The sequence below is a fragment of the Balaenoptera ricei genome, chromosome 2, assembly GCF_028023285.1.
Source record: "Balaenoptera ricei isolate mBalRic1 chromosome 2, mBalRic1.hap2, whole genome shotgun sequence".
NCBI classification, from domain to species: Eukaryota; Metazoa; Chordata; class Mammalia; order Artiodactyla; family Balaenopteridae; genus Balaenoptera; species Balaenoptera ricei.
Genome location: NC_082640.1, coordinates 166,277,444 through 166,300,807, shown reverse-complemented (window position 1 = coordinate 166,300,807; position 23,364 = coordinate 166,277,444). Strand labels below are relative to the sequence as shown.

The 23,364-nt window shown below is 41.8% G+C and overlaps 1 protein-coding gene across 1 annotated transcript in view; it reads right to left on the bottom strand.

The window, feature by feature from the left end:
• Window positions 1-15,747: 15,747 nt before the first annotated feature.
• Window positions 15,748-23,364, bottom strand: part of TSHR (thyroid stimulating hormone receptor) — a 154,208-nt gene continuing 146,591 nt past the window's right edge. Inside the window, exons 10-11 of the mRNA XM_059915806.1 lie at window positions 19,519-19,707; window positions 15,748-17,388 (exon numbers count right to left, since the gene is read on the bottom strand). Coding sequence (XP_059771789.1) covers window positions 15,975-17,388; window positions 19,519-19,707 — 1,603 coding nt within the window. The 3' untranslated portion in view covers window positions 15,748-15,974. The remainder of the gene's footprint in view (window positions 17,389-19,518; window positions 19,708-23,364) is intronic.

Sequence of the window (23,364 nt, the reverse complement as noted above, 5' to 3'; positions counted from 1 at the left end):
TGGGCTTCTCATTGGGGCGGTCTCTCTTGCTGCGGAGCATGGGCTCTAGGCATGCGGGCTTCAGTAGTTGTGGCACGTGGGCTCAGTAGTTGTGGCTTGTGGGCTCTAGAGCGCAGGCTCAGTAGTTGTGGCACACGCACTTAGTTGCTCCGCAGCATGTGGGATCTTCCTGGACCAGGGCTTGAACCCATATCCCCTGCATTAGCAGGCAGATTCTTAACAACTGTGCCACCAGGGAGGCCCCTAATAAAGTGTTTTTAAAGTTTAGGATTTAAGAACTCATGTCTTCCCAAAAGGATTAGATGCTTCTGGACACTTCTTCTGACCATTGATTTTGTAGTGGTTATTATTAACTTTTCAAAAAGTTAAAGAATCCTTCTGCAGAAATGGTAGGCATTACTAAGCAACTGCTGTAAGAGGCAACCATATAAATATGAAATTATTAGCCCCTGCATTTCCTTTTCAGCTGAGAGAGATGATAAAAAGCACCAGCCACACATTTCTTTCTCATTATATGTAATTAATCCTGAACCATTCAACCACTGGTACTACTATACTCTGAACCTTCTCACTTTCTCCATCACCAGTCTATGATGATGATTCCTGAAAAGTTTCTGAATATATCCTAGATGCAGCATATAGGCCCCTTTCCCCATTTTAATAGTGGCATGAGGGCCAAAGAAATGGTATTTTTAGGACATGAAGTGGGATAGAAAAGAATGAATAGGTTGGAAAGAGGGTATTGGGACTAGGATAGGATGGAAGGGTCAGTGTAGATTGAGGGTCTTCTAGATGGAAGACAGGGTGTGGCTGTAGGGTGAGTGGGTACCATGGGTGCCATTTAGGCTGAATGGTCAAAGAGTTAAAGAAGCAGAAGAAAATGCTTTAATTTCCTCCAACTGTTGCTCCCGCTAGTGGCTCAAGTGCACTAATGAAAATGAAATCAAGTAGCAACTTGGATACGTCTCTGGGAAGACCTATGAGTGCCAGAGGTGTGTGCTCACTTTTTCCTTTTCTCCAGAGTTGGCCTACAGATGGTGAAAACAGGTATGATGTCAGGCATCTCCTCTTTCATCTGGACCATGGCATCGACTGGTCACGGTATCTCATTTCTCCAACGTTTGCTGAAGCTATTAATACTTCCCCTGGTTCCTCTTCTGTCAAAGTGCTTAAAGAACACTTAGAGAAATCAGAGAAATATCTGAGAGCAAACAGAGCAAAATGGTTCTAATTTGTTATTAAAAAAAAATCTTAGGAGTCCCATATTCCCAGAGATCCACAAATCATTTGCCTGTATCTCGTTTGACAATATCTAAATTTGTCTACTATCATTCCAGAAGTCTTTTCCACGTGGTGTCTGGGGAACTGATGTGGAATGTAATAAAATTTAGATCTGGGATTTGCTAAAAAGAAACAGGGATGAAACTAGTCTTGTTTTTCTCAAACTTTTACCTCATCTGTTTAATATGGCCCTTACTGAGAAACTTGAAAATCCTCCTAGAGAACTGAGGCTCTTTCAGACCTTTTTGCAACTGCCTTTGGGGTTAGTCCTTAAATTGCAGTGCCCTTGGTGAAAGAAACCTGAGTCACAGGAATGAGTTATAAATAGGCTTTTATCAAAATGCGTCCCATCCAATGGGCAGATCTATAGTGCTGTTTTTGATTGTAAATTTCTCAAGGACTAGAATCCTTTGTTTGTATCCCATTATGGTGAATTATTAATACATCATTACATGGTTTCCATATGCCTGAGCCATTTTTATAGTGCATTGTGACTCTAAACCCCCAAGATGGGCTATAAGGAACCTTGTTATGTTTTTTAAGACTAGCAGGTACAGCGCTGAGATACAATTAAAGTTTTTTTTTTTTTTTAGAAAGTAAATCATCACCTTTTTTGACCAGGATTCTTTCTTTCTTTCTTTCTTTCTTTCTTTCTTTCTTTCTTTCTTTCTTTCTTTCTTTCTTTCTTTCTTTCTTTTTCTTTCTTTCTTTCTTTCTTTCTTTATGGCTGTGTTGGGTCTTCGTTTCTGTGCGAGGGCTTTCTCTAGTTGCGGCAAGTGGGGGCCACTCTTCATCGCGGTGCACGGGCCTCTCATTACCGCGGCCTCTCTTGTTGTGGAGCACAGGCTCCAGACGCGCAGGCTCAGTAATTGTGGCTCACGGGCCTAGCTGCTCCGCGGCACGTGGGATCCTCCCAGACCAGGGCTCGAACCCGTGTCCCCTGAACTGGCAGGCAGATTCTCAACCACTGTGCCACCAGGGAAGCCCACAATTAAAGTTTTTATTGTGTGCTGTCCAATAGCAAATGTCCATCACCTTCCTAATCCCTCTCCATCTAAAATACTTCAATAAATGAAACAATATTCCCAAATATTCTCAAATTCCCAAAATAGATTCCAAAATTATACTAAATGGGTGATGAAATTGAAGTTGTTTACACGATCTTAGTTTCCTCTCCTTTATTCAGAGTTTTTCTTTTTACTTACTAAATTCGTATTTCAGATAACAATTAGTTGCTTCATTCTCCCTATGCAACTTACAGCAATGCATTTAAGGGAAACAGAAATTCTGATTTAATGTGATTAGACTGTCCAATAGAATAAATTCTGAAGGGCTTTTGCTTTCTTAGTGTTTAGTTTACTTGATATTGCTGCAAAGTAGGCACTTTAAAACTCACGGTTTAGATTTGTCACATCCTAAAAATCTAAATTTCATAATGGTCAGATTATTGTTCAAGTGACCTTCAATGTGATATCTGCCTCCCTCTTATAGCTCTAAAGATATAATAACTCAATTACCTGATAAAATTGGCCATTCTGCACCTTTCTTTAAATGATACATTTTAATTATTATCTTAAAGAATAATATTATTATAATAATTTCCATTCCAGTGTCTTTAAAAAGTAAGCATATGATAAAAAAAAATTAGCAGTACAGAGGAGCACCAGTTGAAAAGTTTTCATCTATGTTAGTCACCTTGGGCTGCCATAACAAAATACCACACAATGGGTGGCTTAAACAACAGAATTTTATTTTCTTACAGTTCTGGAGGCTAAAAGTCTAAGATTGAAGTGCTGTCAGATTCCGTTTCTGGTATGGGCTCTCTTCCTGGCTTGCAAATGGCCATCTTCTCACTCTGTCCTCCCATGACCTTTTCTCTGTGTGCACAAGAATGAGAGCGAGCTGTGGTGTCTCTTCTTCTTCTTATAAGGACACCAGTCCAATGGGATTACGCCCTTACCCTTATGACTGCATTTAACCTTAATTACCTCCAAAAAGGTCCTATTCCAAATACAGTCATGTTGGGAGTTAGGGCTTCAACATATGAATCTGGGAGGACTCAATTCAGCCCCTAACAGTACTCAATCCCTAATCCCAATCCCTAGAAAACCACTTTTAGCCATTTTCTGATTTTAGTTCTTCTGGTGGTTGTTATTGTATTACAATTATATACTTAGGTACCTATTACTTGAACTATAGATATTTAGACAATGTATCTTTTGCCTGCACATAAGGGAGATTAGGAAATTAGTTGATTTAGCATAATCTCCTAACTTTCAGCCTTAAAATTTGGAGGCTGGTATTAATTTTAAGTTTTTCAGTTGGTCAACTTTATAACCTTAGAAAACAGACTTCTATTTCTTATTCTATTAACTGTGGGCAGTCTTCCCTCCCTCCCCACTGTGTAAGATAGGGAATTAGCTCCTTTATCATGTCCTGCTCCTCTCCCTTCCCCCTCCCCCTCCTGACTTGTCAACAGTACCATTACTTTGACGTGTCAAGGCTTGTAATATTTATATTCTATTGGTAAATATAAGTGAGCCATATAATTTGATTTTAAAAATGTTTAGAGAATTATGGCACACAAATATTATTAACTGTAAAACCAGGAGTGTGTTGAGATTCATTGAAAGGAAATTACATTCTGAAGTACAACTTCAAGTAATTTTTCAGATGGGATATATAGGTAGTGTTAGAAAATGACGCTTCTGCAAATATAAAATAAACATTTTTTCAAAGATTTTATTCAGCTTAAAAGTTGATGAAGATATCAGCAAATTGTTAAAATGGGTCCAAAAAAAAGCACTTAAGAAGCTAAGTATCTATAAGCAATTTTAAGTGTTAGGATAAAACTGCTGGGTTAGATACAAAACTGGTTAATATCCAATGGGGCCACAAACCATGCGGAAGTTAGCTGAATCTCTATCAGATCAAAATCCTTTGCACAAGTTAACCTCTGTCCTTACCAAGTTGTAAAATAGCCTGAACAATAGGAAGTCAAGCCCAATACTGCACTGAAAACACACCAAAAAAAGTTATCTTTTTGCTTATTTCCAAGTGTTGGATAATTTATCTGAAATAAGTAAACTTTCCGAGTACTTGTAATATAAACATGTTATTATTTTGCCCTTCCACTTGGATGCACATTTGGCTAGGTATAGTATCCTGGATTTAAATATTTTTTCGCACAGCACTGAAAATGTTGCTCCATTGACCTCCGGTATACAATTTGTTAACTTGAATTAAAGGTCACTCTGCTCGTTAATTCTTTTTTTTTTTTTTTTTTTTTTAAACATCTTTATTGAAGTATAATTGCCTTACAATGGTGTGTTAGCTTCTGCTTTATAACAAAGTGAATCAGTTATACATATACAATATGTTCCCATTTCTCTTCCCTCTTGCATCTCCCTCCCTCCCACCCTCCCCATCCCACCCCTCTAGGTGGTCACAAAGCACCGAGCTGATCTCCCTGTGCTATGCGGCTGCTTCCCACTAGCTATCTATTTTACATTTGGTAGTGTATATATGTCCATGACACTCTCTTACCCTGTCACATCTCACCCCACCCCCTCCCCGTATCCTCAAGTCCATTCTCTAGTAGGTCTGTGTCTTTATTCCCGTCTTGCCACTAGGTTCTTCATGGCCTTTTTTTTTTTTTTCCCTTAGATTCCATATATATGTGTTAGCATACTGTATTTGTTTTTCTCTTTCTGAGTTACTTCACTCTGTATGACAGACTCTAACTCCATCCACCTCATTACAAATACCTCCATTTCATTTCTTTTTATGGCTGAGTAATATTCCACTGTATATATGTGCCACATCTTCTTTATCCATTCATCTGTCGATGGACATTTAGGTTGCTTCCATGTCCTGGCTATTGTAAATAGAGCTGCAATGAACATTTTGGTACATGACTCTTTTTGACCTATGGTTTTCTCAGGGTATATGCCCAGTAGTGGGATTGCTGGGTCGTATGGTAGTTCTATTTGTAGTTTTTTAAGGAACCTCCATACTGTTCTCCATAGTGGCTGTATCAATTTACATTCCCACCAACAGTGCAAGAGTGTTCCCTTTTCTCCACACCCTCTCCAGCATTTATTGTTTCTAGATTTTTTGATGATGGCCATTCTGACCGGTGTGAGATGATATCTCATTGTAGTTTTGATTTGCATTTCTCTAACGATTAATGATGTTGAGCATTCTTTCATGTGTCTGTAGGCCATCTGTATATCTTCTTTGGAGAAATGTCTATTTAGGTCTTCTGCCCATTTTTGGATTGGGTTGTTCGTTTTTTTGTTATTGAGCTGCATGAGCTGCTTGTAAATCTTGGAGATTAATCCTTTGTCAGTTGCTTCATTTGCAAATATTTTCTCCCATTCTGATGGTTGTCTTTTGGTCTTGTTTATGGTTTCCTTTGCTGTGCAAAAGCTTTTAAGTTTCATTAGGTCCCATTTGTTTATTTGTGTTCTTATTTCCATTTCTCTGGGAGCTGGGTCAAAAAGAATCTTGCTGTGATGTATGTCATAGAGTGTTCTGCCTATGTTTTCCTCTAAGAGTTTGAGAGTGTCTGGCCTTACACTTAGGTCTTTAATCCATTTTGAGTTTATTTTTGTGCATGGTGTCAGGGAGTGTTCTAATTTCATACTTTTACATGTACCTGTCCAATTTTCCCAACACCACTTATTGAAGAGGCTGTCTTTTCTCCACTGTATATGCTTGCCTCCTTTATCAAAGATAAGGTGACCATATGTGTGTGGGTTTATCTCTGGGCTTTCTATCCTGTTCCATTGATCTATATTTCTGTTTTTGTGCCAGTACCAAACTGTCTTGATTACTGAAGCTTTGTAATATAGTCTGAAGTCAGGGAGCCTGATTCCCCCAGCTCCATTTTTCGTTCTCAAGATTGCTTTGGCTATTCGGGGTCTTTTGTGTTTCCATACAAATTGTGAAATTTTTTGTTCTAGTTCTGTGAAAAATGCCAGTGGTAGTTTGATAGGGATTGCATTGAATCTGTAGATTGCTTTGGGTAGTAGAGTCATTTTCACAATGTTGATTCTTCCAATCCAGGAACATGGTATATCTCTCCATCTATTTGTATCATCTTTAATTTCTTTTATCAGTGTCTTACAGTTTTCTGCATACAGGTCTTTTGTCTCCTTAGGTAGGTTTATTCCTAGATATTTTATTCTTTTTGTTGCAATGGTAAATGGGAGTGTTTTCTTAATTTCACTTTCAGATTTTTCGTCATTAGTGTATAGAAATGCAAGAGATTTCTGTGCATTAATTTTGTATCCTGCTACTTTACCAAATTCATTGATTAGCTCTAGTAGTTTTCTGGTGACATCTTTAGGATTCTCTATGTATAGTATCATGTCATCTGCAAATAGTGACAGCTTTACTTCTTCTTTTCCGATTTGGATTCCTTTTATTTCTTTGTCTTCTCTGATTGCTGTGGCTAACACTTCCAAAACTATGTTGAATAATGGTGGTGAGAGTGGGCAACCTTGTCTTGTTCCTGATCTTAGTGGAAATGGTTTCAGTTTTTCACCATTGAGGACAGTGTTGGCTGTGGGTTTGTCATATATGGCCTTTATTATGTTGAGGAAAGTTCCCTCTATGCCTACTTTCTGCAGGGCTTTTATCATAAATGGGTGTTGAATTTTGTCGAAAGCTTTCTCTGCATCTATTGAGATGATCATATGGTTTTTCTCCTTCAATTTGTTAATATGGTATATCACATTGATTGATTTGCGTATATTGAAGAATCCTTGCATTCCTGGGATAAACCCCACTTGATCATGGTGTATGATCCTTTTAATGTGCTGTTGGATTCTGTTTGCTAGTATTTTGTTGAGGATTTTTGCATCTATGTTCATCAGTGATATTGGCCTGTAGTTTTCTTTCTTTGTGACATCTTTGTCTGGTTTTGGTATCAGGGTGATGGTGGCCTCGTAGAATGAGTTTGGGAGTGTTCCTCCCTCTGCAATATTTTGGAAGAGTTTGAGAAGGATAGGTGTTAGCTCTTCTCTAAATGTTTGATAGAATTCACCTGTGAAGCCATCTGGTCCTGGGCTTTTGTTTGTTGGAAGGTTTTTAATCACAGTTTCAATTTCAGTGCTTGTGATTGGTCTGTTCATATTTTCTATTTCTTCCTGGTTCAGTCTTGGCAGTTTGTGCATTTCTAAGAATCTGTCCATTTCTTCCAGGTTGTCCATTTTATTGGCATAGAGTTGCTTGTAGTAATCTCTCATTATCTTTTGTATTTCTGCAGTGTCAGTTGTTACTTCTCCTTTTTCATTTCTAATTCTATTGATTTGAGTCTTCTCCCTTTTTCTCTTGATGAGTCTGGCTAATGGTTTATCAATTTTGTTTATCTTCTCAAAGAACCAGCTTTTAGTTTCATTGATTTTTGCTATTGTTTCCTTCATTTCTTTTTCATTTATTTCTGACCTGATCTTTATAATTTCTTTCCTTCTGCTAGCTTTGGGGTTTTTTTGTTCTTCTTTCTCTAACTGCTTTAGGTGCAAGGTTAGGTTGTTTATTCGAGATGTTTCCTGTTTCTTGAGGTAGGCTTGTATTGCTATAAACTTCCCTCTTAGCACTGCTTTTGCTGCGTCCCATAGGTTTTGGGTCGTCGTATCTCCATTGTCATTTGTTTCTAGGTATTTTTTGATTTCCCCTTTGATTTCTTCAGTGATCACTTCGTTATTAAGTAGTGTATTGTGTAGCCTCCATGTGTTTGTATTTTTTACAGATCTTTTCCTGTAATTGATATCTAGTCTCATAGCGTTGTGGTCGGAAAAGATACTTGATACGATTTCAATTTTCTTAAATTTACCAAGGCTTGATTTGTGACCCAAGATATGATCTATCCTGGAGAATGTTCCATGAGCACTTGAGAAAAATGTGTATTCTGTTGTTTTTGGGTGGAATGTCCTATAAATATCCATTAAGTCCATCTTGTTTAATGTATCATTTAAAGCTTGTGTTTCCTTATTTATTTTCATTTTGGATGATCTGTCCATTGGTGAAAGTGGGGTGTTAAAGTCCCCTACTATGATTGTGTTGCTGTCGATTTCCCCTTTTATGGCTGTTAGTATTTGCCTTATGTATTGAGGTGCTCCTATGTTGGGTGCATAAATATTTACAATTGTTATACCTTCCTCTTGGATCGATCCCTTGATCATTATATAGTGTCCTTCTTTGTCTCTTGTAATAGTCTTTATTTTAAAGTCTATTTTGTCTGATATGAGAATTGCTACTCCAGCTTTCTTTTGATTTCCATTTGCATGGAATATCTTTTTCCGTCCCCTCACTTTCAGTCTGTATGTGTCTCTAGGTCTGAAGTGGGTCTCTTGTAGACAGCATATATATGGGTCTTGTTTTTGTATCCATTCAGCCAGCCTGTGTCTTTTGGTGGGAGCATTTAATCCATTTACATTCAAGGTAATTATCGATATGTATGTTCCTATTCCCATTTTCTTAAATGTTTTGGGTTTGTTATTGTAGGTGTTTTCCTTCTCTTGTGTTTCTTGCCTAGAGAAGTTCCTTTAGCATTTGTTGTAAAGCTGGTTTGGTGGTGCTGAACTCTCTCAGCTTTTGCTTGTCTGTAAAGGTTTTAATTTCTCCATCACATCTGAATGAGATCCTTGCTGGGTAGAGTAATCTTGGTTGTAGGTTTTTCTCCTTCATCACTTTAAGTATATCCTGCCACTCCCTTCTGGCTTGCAGAGTTTCTGCTGAAAGATCAGATGTTAACCTTATGGGGATTCCCTTGTGTGTTATTTGTTTTTTTTCCCTCGCTGCCTTTAATATGTTTTCCTTATATTTAATTTTTGACAGTTTGATTAATATGTGTCTTGGCGTGTTTCTCCTTGGGTTTATCCTGTATGGGACACTCTGTGCTTCCTGGACTTGATTAACTATTTCCTTTCCCATATTAGGGAAGTTTTCAACTATAATCTCTTCAAATATTTTCTCAGTCCCTTTCTTTTTCTCTTCTTCTTCTGGGACCCCTATAATTCGAATGCTGGTGCATTTAATGTTGTCCCAGAAGTCTCTGAGACTGTCCTCAGTTCTTTTCATTCTTTTCTCTTTATCCTGCTCTGCAGTAGTTATTTCCACCATTTTATCTTCCAGGTCACTTATCCTTTCTTTTGCCTCAGTTATTCTGCTATTGATCCCATCTAGAGTATTTTTAATTTCATTTATTGTGTTTTTCATCATTGCTTGGTTCCTCTTTAGTTCTTCTACGTCCTTGTTAAATGTTTCTTGCATTTTGTCTATTCTATTTCCAAGATTTTGGATCATCCTTACTATCATTATTCTGAATTCTTTTTCAGGTAGACTACCTATTTCCTCTTCATTTGTTAAGTCTAGTGTGTTTTGACCCTGCTCCTTCATCTGCTGTGTGTTTTTCTGTCGTCTCATTTTGCTTATCTTACTGTGTTTGGGGTCTCCTTATCACAGGTTGCAGGTTCGTAGTTCCCATTGTTTTTGGTATCTGTCCCCAGTGGCTAAGGTTGGTTCAGTGGGTTGTGTAGGCTTCCTGGTGGAGGGGACTAGTGCCTGAGCTCTGGTGGATGAGGCTGGATCTTGTCTTTCTGGTGGGCACGTCCACGTCTGGTGGTGTATTTTGGGGTGTCTGTGGCCTTATTATGACTTTAGGCAGCCTCTCTGCTAATGGATGGGGCTGTGTTCCTGTCTTGCTAGTTGTTTGGCATAGGGTGTTCAGCACTGTAGCTTGCTGGTCATTGAGTGATGTTGAGATGGAGATCTCTGAGAGATTTTTGCCGTTTGGTATTACGTGGAGCTGGGAGGTCTCTTGTGGACCAGTGTCCTGAAGTTGGCTCTCCCACCTCCGAGGTACGGCCCTAATGCCTGGCTGAAGCACCAAGAGCCTTTCGTCCACACGGCTCAGAGTAAGAGGGAGAAAAAATAGAAAGAAAGAAAGAGGCTATAATATAGTGAAGTAAAATAAAGCTATTATAAAGCAAAGCTATACAGACAAAATCTCCCCCAGAAGCATATACATATACACTCACAAAAAAAAAGGAAAAGGGGAAAAATTAATATATCCTGCTCCCAAAGTCCACCTCCTGAATTTGGGATGATTCGTTGTCTATTCAGGTATTCAACAGATGCAGGCACATCAAGTTGTTTGTGGAGTTTTAATCCGCTGCTTCTGAGGCTGCTGGGAGAGATTTCCCCTCCTCGTCTCTGTTCGCACAGCTCCTGGGGATCAGCTTTGGATTTGGACCCGCCTCTGCGTGTAGGTCGCCTGAGGGCGTCTGTTCCCCGCCCAGACAGGACGGGGTTAAAGGAGCAGCTGCTTCGGGGACTCTGGCTCACCCAGGCCGCGGGGAGGGAGGGGTACGGAGGAGGCGGGGCGAGCCTGCGGCGTCAGAGGCCGGCGTGACGTTGCACCAGCCTGAGGTGCGCAGTGCGTTCTCCCGGGGAAGTTGTCCCTGGATCACGGGACCCTGGCAGTGGCGGGCTGCACGGGCTCCCGGGAGGGGCGGTGTGGAGAGTGACCTGTGCTCGCACACAGGCTTCTTGGAGGCGGCAGCAGCAGCCCCAGCGTCTCACGCCCGTCTCTGGGGTCCGCGCTGATAGCCGCGGCTCGCGCCAGTTTCTGGAGTTCGTTTAGGCGGCGCTCTGAATCCCCTCTCCTTGCGCGCCGCGAAACAAAGAGGCAAGAAAAAGTCTCTTGCCTCTTCGGCAGCTGCAGACTTTTTCCCGGTCTCCCTCCCAGCCAGCTGTGGTGCGCTAACCCCTTCAGGCTGTGTTCACGCCGCCAACCCCAGTCCTCTCCCTGCGATCCAACCGAAGCCCGAGCCTCCGCTCCCAGCCCCGCCCGCCCCGGCGGCTGAGCAGACAAGCCTCTCGGGCTGGTGAGCGCTGCTCGGCGCCCAGCCTCTGTGCGGGAGTCTCTCCGTTTTTCCCTCTGCGCCCCTGTTGCTGTGGGATCCGCGCTGTTAGCCGCGGCTCGCGCCCGTCTCTGAAGTTCGTTTAGGCGGCGCTCTGAATCCCCTCTCCTCGCGCACCAGGAAACAGGGAAGAAAAAGTCTCTTGACTCTTCGGCAGCTGCAGACTTTTTCCTGGACTCCCTCCCGGCTAGCTGTGGTGCACTAACCCCTTCAGGCTGTGTTCACGCCGCCAACCCCAGTCCTCTCCCTGCGATCCGACCAAAGCCCGAGCCTCAGCTCCCAGCCCCGCCTGCCCCGGCGGCTGAGCAGACAAGCCTCTCGGGCTGGTGAGTGCTGGTCAGCGCCGAGCCTCCGTGCGGGAAGTGCGGGAATCTCTCCGCTTTGCCCTCCACACCCCTGTGGCTGCGCTCTCCTCCGTGGCTCCGAAGCTTCCCCCCTCTGCCACCCGCAGTCTCTGCCCACGAAGGGGCTTCCTAGTGCGTGGAAATCTTTCCTCCTTCACAGCTCCCTCCCACTGGTGCAGGTGCCGTCCCTATTCTTTTGTCTCTGTTATTTCTTTTTTCTTTTGCCCTACCCAAGTACGGGGGGAGTTTCTTGCCTTTTGGGAGGTCTGACGTTTTCTGCCAGCGTTCAGTGGGTGTTCTGTAGGAGCAGTTCCACGTGTAGATGTATTTCTACTGTATCTGTGGGAAGGAAGGTGATCTCCGCGTCTTACTCTTCCACCATCTTCTCTCCTCCCCCTCGTTAATTCTTTATAATACCTGACGTTTTCCTCTCTTACCCTCTTGATTCGCTCTCAAACATTTTATATCTCCCCTTTACTTTTGGTGTTCTGACATTTTATATGGACTGTTCTACACATGAGTCTTTTTCATTCACCCCCCCCCCCGCCCCCTTAGTACTAAGGAGACACTATCCATCTTTATCAGTTCAAGAAATTTTCTTCCTTCTGTTGCTCTGGTATTATTACATTTTCTACATTTTCTCTAAAACTCCTATTAGACATATGTTGGACTTTGAGACTAATCCTCTGTATCTTTCAACTTTTGTCAAATATTTCACATCTTTGTTTGTTCATTTTAGATTTCCTCTACTTTAACTCCTAGTCCTTCTATTAAAGCTCTTGGCTTTGGCAATCCCATTTTAAATTTGCCAAAACTCCTCCTCATTTTTGATTATTACTTTTTAAAAAAATAGTAGCTTGCTATTGTTTTGGGGCCCAGTATTTTCTCAAATTTCTCTGATGTTATCAATTACAAATTTAAAAATAATACTGTGTTTCTGAACTGTCTTTTCTAGGGAAATGTTCTCTGTTCAATTTGGTCTTTTTTTGGGCTATTGATATGCAGTTCATCTTTCTCACATGTCTGATAATTATTGTGGTTCATTTTTATTTTTGAATAAAGGATGAGAATGGTTAATGTCAGCTGATGGCGTAGATCTTTCTCCCCCAAGATGCCTTTCCCTGACTGGACACTGATGTTGATGCGTCTGTGTCAATGACCAGGCTTCACTTTATGATGTGAGGGCAGGAAGTGGGTAAGTGGGCTAGGTTCCCTGCTTCCTGCCCCCGCCCCAGACCAGGGGCTTAGCCCTATCTACACTGAACATTCACTTTCTTTAAGATAAGTTTCTTGATTTCAACCTGGGGCAAACACTGAATGTGTCAGTTGTTCTAACTAAATGGAGTGAGAGGGGATGGGAGGGGCCAGGTGAGATAGACTGGCGGTTGATTACGTAATTAGCCTCTCAGTCCTGTGACCTTCAGGCTTAGGGGTCTCTTAGGACTCTGCAAGGAAGAACACATCCTTCCACAGCTACAGCCTTATCCTGTATGTTCTAGGCTGTGGCCTTCTCCACTCTAAGTTATCCACCAACTCAAGGCCAGAAACTTGCCATTTTCAGAAAGTCATCAAAGACTTGGGTGTGTTGTTGGTACCATTTCTCCTGTTCACAATACAGTTTTGGCTTGATCCCATTTTATATTTTCTCACTGTCATTTCAGTGGGATTTGAAAAAGGAAGATTGATAGATGCCAGAACTCATCCATCACTTTGAGCTGGAACTCTATATCTTTTGAAGTAGAACGTATTGCTACCAAGTTTTTCTTGTCCCTTTAGGTATTCAGAATGAATGAGAATCACACCACTGTGTTATGATACAGTTTTTTCTCCAAAACCTTCAAGCAGTGAGGAGTATTTGTTCTCAAACTGTTATTGTTTTTAATTCTTATGATTCCAGTTTCATCTTCTTGCCCTCGCTTTTACTTTATTGCCCCTCTCATGGTGCTGCCTTGTAATAGACTCTCTTCTTCTAATCAGCTGCTTCTGATATGCAGCAGATTATCCATAGAGCAAGAGTCAAACTTTGAGGGTTTCTTGAGAGACACTCCTTTGAGCAACATGCTTAAATTTTAGGGCATGTATTTTTGTGACATCTTTTGTGACTGACTTGAGGCTGTTTGTCCTCACTGATTTGGGTCTATCTTTAGATAGTTGAAATCTTTAGATAGTTGCCAGATAAAGTGAACTCTGACCAGGTCTTGTAGATTTATTATCTTCATTAGAGCACTATATAAATTCCTAGTGTCAACACCAATCATTTTTTTTCTCTTAGATATCATTGCCTCTCAATGAATCATAATTCATTTTACCATGAGTAAATTTTTTCACATAAAGACCATTTACAACCAAGATACAATATTATACTTAAGTTATTAGTAGTCAATAATTTATTTATTAATATGGATTTATTAGCCAATGTGCCAACTTTTTTCCTGTCTTTAGTTTTAACACATATAATAATAACTCTAAAGAAGCTCACAAATTACAAAAAGCAATACTTTAGGACTCAGCATAGTCATTTCATAGGAAGAAAATTTACTTCATGTTGCAAATGCAAATTTTAGCAACAATTCTGTAGAAGTTACTTTTCTAGGACTGTTTCCAAAGCATGATTTCAACTACTCAAGATAAAACACATTATTTATCAGGATGTGGTATTTCAAAATGTTACAGATGAGAAATACATGTCAAAGGTAACACATTTGTTTAATTTCATTAGTCACAAGTGAACTGGTGGATTAGTCATGATGTTAGGTGTGTGTAATATTTCTACTAAGACGTCTAATCCATGTCTCAATGATAATCAGGAATGGGTATGGCTATTGAGAGATTCCAGGTAAGTCAGGGTCACCATCTCTGGGGACCCACTGGGCCACTTGCCCCACTCCATAGACTTAACACAAGCTTTTAATTCATGCTGTGGTTTTAATGCACAGTGTGGTCCATGAGCACTGAGAAGCAAATGCCATCTCTCTTTGGGATGAAATTAAGGGACTGTCTTGACAGATAACCTGGAGAATACATCTATAGATAAAAATCCTGACCATATTAAGTAAGGGAGCACTGTTAGGGAATAAAGATTTTATGTCCAGTGGTCAAAAAGGTTGGAAAGAGCTGGCAGTTTCAGAGAGAAGAAACCTCTCTTTAGTACTGTATCGTGGGTCAGAAAAGGCTAAGTAAAGAAACCAATCCCTGAAGACAAGTTAAATGTTTCAAGTGAACCTGCACAGTGAAGTAGTAACTCTAAATAACAAGCATTTGCAAAACCACCCTAACCCTAATTCTATTGTGTGAATATCAATCTGGTTTTGGCCTGATAATTATAGCTGTGTAGATCTAATAATTAGATGAGTGGTTCAGAGCCAACCCAATATGGTCACTCAATAGAATTTCTGGTTCAGACATCATAACCAAAAATGAAACAAAGAAAAAATTTCCTGGGTCTTATGTCTAGGCTCCAAAGAGAAGGAGATGGCAGCTCTACAAGATAGGAAAAACAGATTCTGCTTCTTTATTGTTTTTCTTTCTCTTTGTCATGGCAACCTATGTTTTGAGGGAAAGGGATATACGTGGAGTTTTAAAACTGGAAGAGGCCATCAAGCTCCTTCATTTCTACAGACTTTAGAGGCCCAGTAATTTGCCCAAGATCCAATAGTAAACTAGTGTCCAGCCTGCTTTATTAATCAGTGGGAGATCTAGCGTGCCCCGCTCATAATTCCCACTTGTCACTATTTATAAGTACTTTCTAGAGTTCACGTATTTAATGCCAGAAGACTGGCCAAGAAGAGTAATTCTTAGTTTGCTCAGCCACAACAGCTGAAATCTTGCCAGTTTTTCCAGGCAACAGTTGGGTCACATCAGGTAGATTCTTGTGAAGAGATGATTAAGTTTCAGAGTCTGAAAAAACAACTCAAATCTACACCTTCCCCCTCCTTCATGTGTCAAAATAGCTGTTCCTTGCATGATGTTCTGCTTGACTTTTCAGTTTCTAGGGACTCAAATTCTCTTGGGTTGTATCAGGGAACATGAAGTGGAACTAAACCAATATGGGGCCAGTTAAATCTTGTGGTCACCAACCAAGTTAATAGCATTTGCCATTTGCTGAATCTTTAGTATGAAATGCTGTATAAAAGTGAGAAAGCTCAATGCCAACATGGCTCAGTTGATATTTATTAAGCATTTTATACAATGTCATCACTGCACTTAGCATCCAGCAACTCTTCCAGCAAGTATACATTACTTTGATATCACCTGGGATTCAGACATGTCAGTAGCCTCTCTTCCTTCTTGGAGGCAATGATTAGGTTAATGCTAGTCCCTCTCCAGAGCTGAACACTACCTGCAGGTTGGGTCAGCTGTGTGTTTTGTCAGTGGTTGGAATGCATGCTCAAGAAACCAGCCTAAGTCCCCCTACCACTTACAAAACTGTTTGCTTATACTCTTTTGAGATTTGGTCCTGCTTATTTGGGGTTAGATGGGAGTTTTCAAGCAGTTCATAGTTGTCCTGCATGTTGGGGAGACTTTGCCTCATGTCTTGGGTAACCTTTTGGACCTGAATACCGGTGCTGTTCTTTGCAGAAATTCTCTGACCCCGGTAAGCCTGAGCCTGACGTTTACAGATACCAAACTTGCTGAGCAGGATAAACACATCCCTCTGGAAGGCTTTGGTGAAAATGGCATAGAGGAATGGATTGGCACAGGAGTTAAGTGGGTAGAAGAGAACCAGCAAGATTTTGGAGTTGGTAACGGTGATGAGAGGCTTGTTCATAAGTGCTGACAGAGCATAGAATGAGATTGGGGCCATGCACATGAAGTCAGTGAAGATCAGCACAGCCATCCTTTTGGCAATTTTGGTGTCTTTGTCCCCCGGGTTGTACTGGGGATTCCGGACGGTGATGTAGATCTTCACGTAACAGGAGCAGACGATGATAAAGGCAACTATGTTGAGCAACAGAACGAGGATAATATATGCCAGGGCAAGAGGAGTCTCGGTGTCCATGGGCAGGCAGATGCTGACCTTAGCGTAGCTGCTTATTCCCACCAAAGGGAGCAGGGCGAGCAGGAAGCAGCAAACCCAGCCCCCAACCATGATGGCGTAGGCGTGCCTGAGGCGGATCTTGCGGTCCAGGCGCATGGCGAAGGTGATGGCGTACCAGCGCTCCAGGGTGATGACCGTCAGTGTGTACACTGACAGTTCGCTGGCAAAGACGGTGAAGAAACCAGCTGTGTTGCACCCGGGGCCTGTCTGCCAGTCGATGGCGTGGTTGTAGTACTCAGACTGAGTGTAGAGGTCTACGGAGGCTATGAGGAGCAGGTACATCCCCATGCAGAAATCCGCGAAGGCTAAGTTGCACATGAGGAAGCGTGGGACAGTCAGTTTGTAGTGGCTCGTGAGGAGGATGACCAGGACAAAGACATTGCCCAGGAGAGCCAGCAGACTAACAAACCACACCACGATTCTCAGGAATTTGTAGCCCATTATGTCTTCACAGGGGTTGAACTCATCTGACCTGGGGGTACACACCATGTCTTCACTGCCCCCACACACAGTGTAGTCATAATGGCTGTCAAAGGCCTGTAGGGTCTCTTCCTGGGGGTTTTTGAGCTCTTGGCCAAAACCAATGATCTCATCCTCTTGTTCTTCTAAGAAGACGTAATAATGAGAGTTGCTGTGGGTATCCTGGAACCTGGAGTTTTCCTTGTACCCAGCGCTGCCGTCACCCAGATCCTCTTCATATTCTTGGTCGAAGGGACCATTTAAAGCTTTCACAGATTTTCTCTGACGCAGGCTCCGAATACTGCTCTCATTACACATTAAAGACTCAAGGATTCTGCAAGGCAGTAGATATAAGTCACCACTTGCTGAAAACCCTCTAATAGTCCCCACAACACTTAGCAAAATATGCAAACTACTTCGTATGATATACATGATTCTGTGAGATTCTACATGATCTGGTCAGGCCTGTTTCTCCTATGTCATTTCCTATTACCCTCCCCTCTCCAAGTGTGATCCACTGACATTGGTCCTTATTTCTCGTCTGCAACCAGTTCAAGAACAGCAGTGACTTAAAAAAAAGTATGGATGCTAGAGCCAGTCTGCCTAGGTTAGGATCTGATTCTACTATTTACTGGCTGTTTCATCTTGGGAAGGTCTATGAACATTGGTTTATTCATTTGTAGAACGGGATAGGGAGAGTATCTATTTCATTTTGGATTGTTAAAGGATTAGATGAGTTTATCATTTTGAAGTTCTTACGACAGCACCTGGAACATTGTTAGTGCCATGTATATTTTGGTTACTATTATTATTATTATTCCTCTTCAGAGCATTAGAATTCCATGTTCCCTTTGCCTGAAAAACTCATGGCTGCCTCTACTCATTATTCAGTTTTAAACTCAGATTTTTTTTCCTCAGAAGAGGCTTCCTTCATCTTCTTTAATAAATTGCCTGAGCCTTGTGTTTGTTTTCTTCACAGCACTATCTAATATCTTCTTGTTTGCCTGTTTCTTTTCTGACTTCCCATTCTAGAATGTAAATAAAATGCAAGAAGCCTCTTGCTGTGGATAGGACAGTGCCAGGCACATAACAGGTGCTCAATAAATATTTATTGAACAAATGAATAAATGGACACTATTGTGCGGACATGGTTATGGAAGTAAGATTTAGTGTTTCACTAGCTCTCCAGACTGATATCAAAAGGGATTCTTTTTTTTTTTGGCCACGCCACGCGGCATGCAGGATCTTAGTTCCTCGACCAGGGATCGAACCGGTGCCCACTGCAGTGGAAGCACAGAGTCTTAACCCCAGGACCACCAGGGAATTCCCCAAGTGGGATTCTTTAACTGGCTTTAGCTTCTGAGCAGATTCATCTATTGAGCTCTGCTTAAAATGCCCGATGGACTGCCTATTCCAACCTGTTTAGAGGTTGACGAGAAATCTGGACCCTGACCTCAAGGTCCACTTTAGCCTCCCACCCGTCCCTGGTCCCTTTTCTGCTCAGGGCTGGCTAACACCGGCCCCATACCCCACTCCTAGTTTTCTGCAGCTGTTATGCCCGCATTAGCTTTCTTTGCACAGCTGTTCAACTTTCCTGTTTGCTTCAACCCCCACAGCTAGAGCCCAGCTTACTTACAACTGCTGAGTGCAGGAAGTCAACCCGCAGATACTGTATAGAAACCAAGAGGGAGTGAATAAGAGATAAACGAAGAACAGACATAAAAAGGGAAATGATGCAGAGTGAAACTGTAGGTGAAGACAAGATTCAGAGAGAGCATGGGAGAAAAAGAAGGCCATCCCTCTTTTGCAGCCTCACAAGCAGCCTGTTAATAAAATAATACATATTATGAGAACTTAAATTCCAGGTCATGGTGATAGGTGTTTTCTACTCAGTTTCTCATTTGCTCTTCTCAAAAGCTCTGTAAATGGTAGCATTACGATCTCCCTTCACAAAGGCTCAGGAAGGTTAAGTGAGTAGGGTGGATAACACAGCGAGGAAGTGGCAAAGGTGGGACACAAACCCAGGTGACTACAAAGCCCACACTGTAACCAGGGAGCTGTGACATTTGCAAGGCCTGAACTGACCAGGTAATCCAATTGCTTGTGTTGTTCCTAAGTTTGTCCTCATAGTTGTGGCACCTAATATGGGTTGGTTCTGGAGGCCAGAAATCATGTCGTGTAACCTCTATAAGATTCTGCATGATCTGGTCATTCCTGCCTCTCCTACATCATCACCTAAAATCCTTCCCTCCCCTGCTGTGATCCAGCGACACAGGCCTTATTTCTTATCTGCAACCACTTTCGGTCTGCAGTCACTGTGTCCCATGAACTTCATGTTTCTGACGGATGTTTCCAAATTCTTCTCCACCTGGTTTTCAAACCACAGAGCTTCTTCCTCAAACCCAGAAATTAATGCAACTTCCACCAAAGCCTTTTGTCACTTATTCCAGACACTGCCACTTACCCTCTGATTTTCTTCTGATTCTTAAAAGCACAGCAGTGGCTCGGATAAGAAAGGTCAGCCCGTGTGAGATGAAGGAAACTCAAGGAAAGTGGAAGTTTCTTTAGAGTCCAAGTGTTTCTTGCTATCAATTCCTTCAGGTGTTCCAGGCCTTTGGATGGCAGGGCAGTAACACTGGTATGAGAGACATCCCTGGGAGGGAGAGAACAGAGATACAGAGAGATGGTGAGCAGCCAGGGCCTTCCAGTTCTTGGCCAGAAAGACACACAGGCCTGAGATTAATGGGGAGATGACATGATGCTTCCTGCTGTAGAATATGCTACACTCTGAGTTATTACACACAGCCACTGGTCTAAGGACGGATATTATGCTTCTAAGTTGGTATGTTGCAAGGGACTTCCATTTTTATTGTTTAGAACGCCAGGATCTATCAGTACAAATAATACATAGTTCAGCAGACATTTTGTTTTACCCATTACAATACACACAAACTCTTGGAATCAGAGATGGATGTCAATTTTACTCTGGAAAACTACATCATATAACTACTAAATGGTCTCAAGAGACAAGAGAAATAAATTTGAACAGGCTCAGAGGGGCCTAAATTGCTCCCAGTCTCTGTGGGGACTAAGGTTTTGGGATTGATAAAGTGCTCATCGATATGCATCAATACCAGTATCATGAAAATCTTCTCCTAATGACGTAGAACTTGGGAGTCATAACCAGTTACACGGTGACTTCATGACTCAGAACAATCTCGCCACAGATTCTTTAGAAGGCTCTAAAAGTATTCCTGGAAAGAAAACTCCAGTACTTATATTAACAATTTGAAATGAGATTCAGATTGAGGTGGTGAGGCTGGGGACAGTGTAGACATTAGTGTCAGTTATTAAAGTAGAATTAATTCATGGCTTTTAGTGTGACATTTTCTGCTCTTTTCTCAGTCCCACAGAATCCAGGTTACGTATCTTGCTCCATCATTTTTACTTGCGTTGAAAAGCAGCCTGAATAAGACCATAAATATTTAACCTAACATCTCTCTTATTTTATATATTATCAATTGAATTAAACTGACATTCATTAAATATTCCTTTTTTTTACAATCATATTTTTAATGTTTCATGTAATTAGTAATGACTGATTAGCAAATGAATTCCAATATTTTCAACTTCTTCCTCCACATTATTGTAATTGGACTTAGCTGGGATTTACATTCCCAGGGTTCAAGGCTGCTAGAACTTGCTACTTGCTTTTTATAAACAGGAAGCTTGAGTATTAACCCCATTCACTGCAGAACTGTGATTATTGGGGGGAGGGTGTCATGTTCGCTATTTTGTTTTATATTTAATTTAAAAATTCCATATTTCAGCATTTCCCAAACTTGCCTGGGGGTAATAATTACCGTTGGTGCTTGTTACTATATGATCCCCAGGTGATTTTTAACATTAAGCAAGTATATTTGGAAAACTGGCCTAAATGAATAACTTTGTGGTTAGTGAGAGAGTTGAGGAATTAAGCCCAGTTGTGAAGTAAATGAGGCTGGACATTGCTCTCCTGCCCCATCTTCCTTTGGATGCATCTCTTTCTCTTTTAACCATGTGTCTTCATGGTGTGGCCATCTTTATGCCTCCGGTTTTCTGGAGGCCACTTACGTGTCTCTTTTCTGTCAGTGAAACAAGAGAGCATCTCTTGGCTCCTTTTTTCTGCTTTGCTGTCTGTTGGATACACTGATTGTGTGTATTCATCTGAAAGAGTTTATCCTTCCAAGTAGTGCGTTTGCATTTTAATAGATATTTCTTGAGAAAACACTTTAGTAACCATTCCTGTTACTGCGTGACAAAATACCCCCAAACTAAATGGCATCAAACAACAATCTTTTTATTATAAGCATAGCTTTTGTGGGCCAGGAATTTGAACAGGGCATGGAGGGGATGGTTTGTGTCTGCTCAATGCTATCTGAGACTCAGCTGGGAAGACCTGAAGGTTAGGACAGCTCAGTGGCTGGGGGCTGGGATTATCATCAGGCTCCTTCATATCTTCAGGTCTCTGGAGTCTTTGAACATAGATCCAGGTGCAGCAACCCCTCCAGGAACTCGTTAGTAATCTGGGGGGGTGGGGAGGAATTTACTCCCTGATTTGTCTGAGTGTCTGCAATGAGCGTTTCCCAGGTAACCTCTAGTTGGGTCCTGGTGGGGCTGAATTGGGAAGGTGTTTTTGGAAAATGTGTATAAACTTTGTGATGGAAACATCTGTAACGTAATTGGTACTTGGCATATAGTAGGTGTTCAATGTTAATGCCCTCCTTGCCACAATCTGGAGTTTAAGCTCAAGTCAGAAGCAAGGAACCAAGCAAATACAGCTCCAGCCCAGATCTTGGCTTATATAGTCAACTGCTTATTTGACATTTCCACATGGAGTTTTCACGGGCGTCTCCAACTTGACAGGTCCATCCCAAATTTAGCTTCTAATCCCCCGCCCTGACACCAACCTGCTCCTCCTCCATTCAATCTAGCAAAATACAGGGATTTGAACTCCAGAAGAGCTCGTATTTGCATCTCTAATGGAAGCTCTCTGGTTCAAGCTAACATCATCTCTTGCTGTGGTAGTTTTCTTGTCAGCTCTTACTCCCTTCCAGTCCATTCTCCACACAGCAGTAGAGCAGTCGTAACATATGGGTTGAGCAAGGTCATTCTCCTGCTCAAAACCTTGCAGTGACTTCCTAAGGTACATGAATAACATCTACTCTTCATACCATGCTTGTCAAGGCCCTGCAGATCTGGCCCTTGCCTTCCTCTCCAACCTCATCTCAGGGCTGTAGACTGCTTACAGCCTGAATTAGAATCTATCTGGAGCCATCTCACTCCCCACTGGCATGAGCCACTTGATGGAGCTCTAAGTGTCCATTAAGCACTGCTCCTAAAGTGCTCTGAGGTGCGGCCCTCTCCTGATGTAGGCTGCTGCACTGGTGCTACTTCATCCCTTCCAGAGTCAAGCAAGGGGAACAACGGCTTCCCCTCCAGCCCCCCCTTTTAAAAAAATTTAACCTCTGTTGCAGAGATCTGCAGTTTTAATCAGACAGCTCTGAGTGTTGCAGAAAGGAAGGTAGGAGCTCCTATACTTCCCAGCGGATGCAGCACTGCCTCTCTTTTCAAAATAACCCAATGGAATGATTCTTCCCTCTAAGCCTACTGGTATTTCTTTATTTCCTGCCCACCAAGTGCCATCTTCCAGGGCTTATGTCCTTGTGGATTCTCTCTTGTCCTTGTTCAGTATTCATGCCATGAATGTTTACAGTAAAACGCAATTGAGCTAGACCCCCAATCAGATTTCAGCTCTGCTGTTTATGGGTCTACAGTGTCATGGTTCTCATAACTACCACCTTAGTTTAGGTCTGAATTACATTTCAACTCAGTTTTGCAAAAACTTCCTGACTCGTCTCCCAGAAAGTGTCTACTAATTCTGCCTTCAGACTTAGGACAGGATGTTCTTTCTAAAACTTGGAAAGAACAAGTTTTGTTGCTTTCCAGCTTGAAACCCATGGTTCCTCCAATGTCTACAGTTCACGCTTCTCTAAGTCTCTGCCCTCTCTCCAGTGCGAGTCTCTTCCTGAATTCTGTGTTGTCTTCTTTCTTGATTTTCTCCCTCATTTCACTGGAGTACATTTTCTTTCTTCCTTCCTTCCTTCCTTCCTCCCTCCCTCCCTCTCTCTCTCTCTCTCTTTCCTTCTTTCTTTCTTTCTTCCTTTTTCTTTTCCCAGCTTACAAGATCTTAGTTCCCTCACCAGGGATTGAACCGGAGCCCTCGGTGGTGAAAGTGCAGAGTCCAAACCACTGGACCACCAGGGAATTC